Source organism: Hyposmocoma kahamanoa, unplaced genomic scaffold (genome assembly GCF_003589595.1).
Source record: "Hyposmocoma kahamanoa isolate Upper Pololo Valley unplaced genomic scaffold, ASM358959v1 88, whole genome shotgun sequence".
Taxonomy (NCBI): domain Eukaryota; kingdom Metazoa; phylum Arthropoda; class Insecta; order Lepidoptera; family Cosmopterigidae; genus Hyposmocoma; species Hyposmocoma kahamanoa.
This window is the reverse complement of record NW_020654466.1, coordinates 11753221-11759220: the sequence shown is the minus strand read 5'-3', so window position 1 is coordinate 11759220 and position 6000 is coordinate 11753221. Positions and strand designations below refer to the sequence as shown.

Sequence of the window (6000 nt, the reverse complement as noted above, 5' to 3'; positions counted from 1 at the left end):
CACACACACACACACACACACACACACACACACACACACACACACACGCACGCTCCTGCGCGCTCACTCACATCCCTGCGCGCGCGCGCACGCAGGGATCCTTGATTAGTACAGGGAGCAAATTCTAGATGTCGTTGCCTATCAATTAGGGGGTTTCCAAAAAATACGCCAGGGGGCTCTCTTTTCCTGCTGTGTTACTGTATTATTCTACTCTTTGCTTAGCTAAAATACGGATTAAGAGTCTTCAGATGAGCGTTTTGCCTAGTGGCGCAGTCGGAACCATCAAGGTCCAAGTCAAAAAGAGGAGGAGAGTTCAGACAACAAACACGTGGGCCCACATACAGTATCGCACTGACAAAAACCTTTTCTTGTAATAATCATTTCTCTATGCTATAATAGGTTTCTCTGTGAGTGCAGAAGCTATACGCAATACTTACCCGCCGGGGCAGGTACCATCGCACTGCCTATTTGTACAGCAAAGCATCATTGTTCTTTTCCAGATGGTATGGTATTTGATGATTTGAGATGGTATTTCCGGGTGGTAAGCAATATTGCGAAATCTTCCTTAGTACCTCAAATACTTATCTACACGGCTTGCCGATTTTGAAAGGCATAAACTATATTTAAAAGTTCGTAGTTTGTAAATCATAAACCAAACAATATACAAGAATACTGTAGCGATGGCCATAATTTAAATCTTTGTTGACATTTAATAGTAAAAATATACACAAAATATTTTTGGTATAAAACTGTGTGCGTGTCCTATTCGCACTTCACAAGTTTCTTATCATAAAATCTAATATTACTTATGCAATAAATTAACACAAAGTTATTCTTTAAAATAATTAATATCTTACGTTGCATTTTGTGCTTCATTCGTTGTTCGTGACCCACGACAAATAACAAAGGTTTACAGAATAGACACACAATTACAGTTTATTTTGACTTCAGACCAAAATTCAAACTTAGTACTTATTATTATAAGATTATAACATATAAAGTACAAAACGAATTTTATCATTATGACTTGATTATTTTGCGCTGCATTTTGTGCTGCATTCGTTATGTATGACCCACGAAAAATAACAAAAGTTTACATAATAGAAACACAGTTACTGTTTATTTTGACGATAAACTAAAATACAAACTTAATATATACTTATTATTACGTATCAAAGTACAAAACGAATTTTATCATTATGACATTTTAATTTATGTACATTTAGATAAGTACGTATAAACAATGACATTACCACCGTATAAAATATTGTGCCATCGCAAAAAAAAAGCCACCTTATAGTTTGAACAATAAATATTTAGCTATCAACACAACATTCAGATCGAATCCATTCACATCACTGAAATATACATACGTACACGCAAATACTTTTAGTCTACACAGGGGACTTGTCTTTGTCCTGCAATGGTACTTCTTCAGGTGTTGTACCGTTAGCATTTGCTCCAGCTCGTTCCGCAGCTCTGGGGGTCGAACTAAACCGTTTTCGAATAGAACTCCAGTTTTTCTTAATCGCGATTCCCGCTACGACAACAACCATAACGGCTACAATAATACCAATAACACTCTTATCTACTCCCCCTGGTTTTCCGTCTGTAGTGGTCGCACCGACATTAACATCCGTCTCACTTGTTTGGTGACTGATTTCGTTCTTGGGAGTTTCTGGGACTACGATTAACTTGTTTGATGAAGTTTCTTCTGGTATGTTAAGTAAACGTGAATTAGCATTGATTTGCACTGTAGGGCCTTCAAGTCCTTTTGAAACTGTAACTTCATCTTTAGTTATACTGGCTACGGTAGTTACTTCTTTTGGTGTCTCTTCAGGTCCTAAGTGAATTTTATCTTCGAGCGCAGGATCAGCGTTATCGTTTGTTGGAGATTCAAGAACGGCTGGTAAGACAGCGTCTAATAAACCATCTTCCATATTCTTTAATGTATCTTTACATTCATAACTGTCAACCTCACATGATACAGAACATACGGTTTCCAGACTATTTTTCAGAGTACCACAAAAGGCTTCTAATAAATCTGGGGTAGATTTTGCCAATGTTAACTTGCGCAAGGATTGGAAGTTCAAGAATATTTCAGGATTCAGCTCCTGTAACTCACAAAAATTCATATAAACAGGCCAGGTTATTAAAAAAGTAGGTAATGTATAAACTGAAATTATTTACGTCATTATGTTATGAATGTTCTTTTTTAAAGTACACTTGTTTAATTTATTATTATCATGTTCGATTATTTGTTGTTTTGCGACTACGGCTGCATGGGTATAATGTACATATACTTTGCAATAACACACAATTACACGTAAAATTATTGCATGGGTTAAGTACTCAAAAACTTTGTATGCCGCGCTGTGGATCACTTGCAACGCCTTTTTAACCTGTGTAATTATCACAAAAAATATATGATTTGACTTAACACTTATAAACTTACCGTTCTGATATCATTGCCACTTAAATTAAGTTCTTCAAGTTTCGTCAAATCAATGCTGTTTTTCAAATCCTTCGGGTAGTCTATCAAACGGTTATTAGAAAGTATCAAAACGGTCAACTGTGATAGCCCGCTCACGGACTGAAATAGAAATTAAGTCATTAGTAATTGAAACTTTTGTTCTTTAATTTAGACAAATACTTTGTACGTTAGTTATACTTACACCTAAAGCCAAATCCATTATTTCATTGCTGTCGGCGTTAAGTACTTTCAGATTTGTAAGCGTTGCTATATTCTTTGGTATTTCAGTAATTTTATTATTTTGAATGTTGAGTGAAGTTGTTTTGGAGTCTAAAGGCAATGGGAATTCAGTGAGTCCGTTCCCAGAACAATCTACGACGTAGTTTTCTCCTTCAATGTGACACGAGCAGGATTTTGGACACTCTTTTTGCTGTGATTGGGTTGTTGTTTCCTCATTTTTAATTTCGGGAAGTACTTCCTCCAATAATGGTACTTGTGATGTGTCTACAATTCCCGAAAGCACGTTTATTGTGTCGTCACCACTGCCTTCAATGGGGGCACCATCTGGGGGAAACTGGTTATCACTTTCAATGGGAATGTTCTCGTTTTGGCCTGCCGCAGCCCTGAAAATTAATTTCACGTGATTAAACTTGCTGTTTATCGCAACAAGGTGACGCAGACTCATTGTGAAAGATAAAAATTGCGATAACAATAAGGGCTTAACTAAAACGGAATATCGGGGTGGGGCTTTTACGAGATCTGTTACATTTTGTATCTTGTGCAAATTAATGTCTTTTCGCAATATTATCATTACACATTTTATTTTAGACATTTACAATTTATTTATTAATAGAACAATGATATTTTTTTTCATTACAATTTATATAGCACAAGTTAACGCGTAATGGTTTTTTTTCAGCGTCAAGTAATATAAAGTACATTACGACATTAAATAACAACAAAATGCATTTTCTCGGCAATCAACTAAAGACTACGTAATTTGAAAAATTGTTTCATTTCTTTAAAAGTCCGACAATACTACAAGAATGCTCTTTCAAGACAACGTGATCGTTATAGCAAAACTCTAATACTTACGCTGTTAATGCCAGCAACATTATACAGAAACGTTTCGACGTCATGGCCACTGAAACGCAAACACTGTCGGGTAACGTGCCAACTGAATTCAAGCTTTGCTTCTGCCACAGCACAAGTACCAGCAGTCTGCAGGGCACATAGCTCACTGACACTTATAACTATTATCACTCAATGATAAGATTGTGGCATGGCACAGCTTATCGCGAATCACCACCTCCGATAACAGGAGCACTGTTAGACGTGAAAATATATTGGGCGACCGATTTTCAATATCACCTTGTAAAATACAACGCGGGAATCGTGATGATGTGTGCACAGATATCGTTCACTACGTAGCCGTTCGTCTCGCGAGGCACGCTCTTCTCGTCACCATTGTCTGCTCTTGCTAATTTTGAAATATTATACAACCGACCTATGCAAATCACAGCTGAAGTAGAATTCTCGTACCCGCGCTACGCCATAAAAACTCTTTCATATAAACTCACACCTAAAATTAGATTCAGCGAGCACCAAAATTTACTTAACGTTATGTTAAGATTCTTATCATGTTTAAAACCTTGTTATCACTTCGATATATTTATTTAATAAGGGGTACTGAATCATTGAAATACCGGAAGCGACATTAAATTATTCACCCAATATTCGTAGTAAACAGGACGGATACAATAGGTATCTGTCCAATACCAATGTATTATTAAGTATTACTTATCTATACTGCATTAAAAATTGTGAATATCGTCATTATGACAAATGATTGCAGTGTTTCTGTAATTTACACTCAACGGGCAATGAATTTGCATTGCCTACAAAAAATATTAAAGCAGATTATCCAATTCCGACAAACTTAAACTTAATTTTATTGTTTTTTTTAATCAACTGTGTTACAGGATTTCTTTAAAATGTATTTTTTAGGACAAAAGTATATTGTTTGTAACATACGTGCCTATACTAATTTCAGAATCTATATTATTAACCTTTATTTTGATAGTGATTTCCATTCTGTGCCCTTGAGCTTGAATGTGTTTTACTTTACTAAAATAGTTATCAATGGAAAGAAACATGTTAAATACGATGGGTGAAGCAATTAACTACTCGTTTTAGAACCATCCAAAGTGTATTTTATGTACCAAACATCATTAATACGTCCTAGAGAACAGTTATACAAAATCGAACCTTACCTGTGTTGATATTAAGAAAACAAAACAGGGTTTTATTGTTCAATTTATACATATAAAATAAATGCAAGCTTGAATTCGATGACATATTTATAGGGATAGGCAGGTTCTATTGTATCGATAGAAATACTTGAAATACGATATTAACCCGTTTACCTTATTAATATTTCGCGACTGACAACAGCTAGTGCAGTCCGCTTGCAGTTCCTTTGTTGAGAGGCAGTAAGCATACAGCCATGATGATTGCTTCGCAACTGCTAATGCCACGCGGCTGTCGCGACGACCATATCCAAACTGCTTTGCGAAAGCATCTCATCTATAATTTTGCAGTTGTAATGCAGCTCGTGTGACTAAACCCCAAGTGGTCGAAGTTGTTACAATTTTTATATAGTAAACATTGAGTTCTTAGGTTTTCGCGTTTGTTACACAACGTTGGTTTGCTTGAAAATTCAGATATACACGACTTAGATCCATAAAGCAGTTTCATTTCCAACAATTATTTAATGTTGTTTCTGAAGTCCAAGCTTCGGGGAGAAATCGTTTAATCCGGTAAAACTTCAAACAGGAAAGGTCAACTTTGAATTGATTAGTTACTTACTGTTGCGATCCTCTGAAACCCACATGAGCATGTTTATAAAAAAAACATCCGATAGTATGTAGACGTTACTGCTGAATCTTAACCAATAATTATAATGAATAACATTGAATGAAATACGCAATACGGCAATTTTTATAAAACTGTAGTAGCACCGAAGCTTCAACTTTATGAAAAGTACTGTAAGTAACCCTTGTGAACACTGCGCATTTCATTGTACCAAATGTTTTAGCACTAACCTTAGTGGGCTATTTACTCAGTTATTATTATGTTCTTAACGTGTACTAATGTCATTGCACAGTATTGCAACGGCGGCGACCTGGCGGACTATCTGCAAGCGAACAGGCTGCTGAGCGAGGGCACGATCCGACTGTTCCTGCGGCAGCTGGCGGAGGCGATGCGCGCCATCCACGCCAAGGGCATCGTTCACCGTGACCTCAAGCCCCAGAACATCCTGCTCACGCACAACGTCGCTCCCCCTCGCACGCCACACCCTGCTGAGATTTCTCTTAAAATTGGTACTTAATTATCACCTGAATTCTAAATGATTCAATGAAGAAACACTCATGTCTGTCAAATATAACCTCTTTTTCAAGTCTAAATTTAGTTCATTTCATTACGCCCAATGGAAAAATATCTTTATCTTCATATAACAAGTACCT

At 36.5% G+C, this 6000-nt stretch overlaps 2 protein-coding genes across 4 annotated transcripts in view; one reads left to right on the top strand and one right to left on the bottom strand.

Annotated features, from left to right (window-relative positions):
* Positions 1-6000, top strand: part of LOC113235565 (serine/threonine-protein kinase unc-51) — a 36167-nt gene that overhangs the window by 18333 nt on the left and 11834 nt on the right. For all 3 annotated transcript variants that reach the window (XM_026471297.1, XM_026471295.1, XM_026471296.1), the window contains exon 3: positions 5640-5856. In XM_026471297.1, coding sequence (XP_026327082.1) covers positions 5640-5856 — 217 coding nt within the window. The remainder of the gene's footprint in view (positions 1-5639; positions 5857-6000) is intronic.
* LOC113235566 lies at positions 1085-4007 on the bottom strand. The gene is made up of 4 exons (XM_026471298.1): positions 3569-4007; positions 2676-3096; positions 2456-2593; positions 1085-2114 (listed from the first exon to the last, which is right to left on the bottom strand). Exons 1-4 carry the CDS (start codon positions 3610-3612, stop codon positions 1395-1397), a joined length of 1323 nt encoding a protein of 440 aa, XP_026327083.1. The 5' UTR covers positions 3613-4007; the 3' UTR covers positions 1085-1394.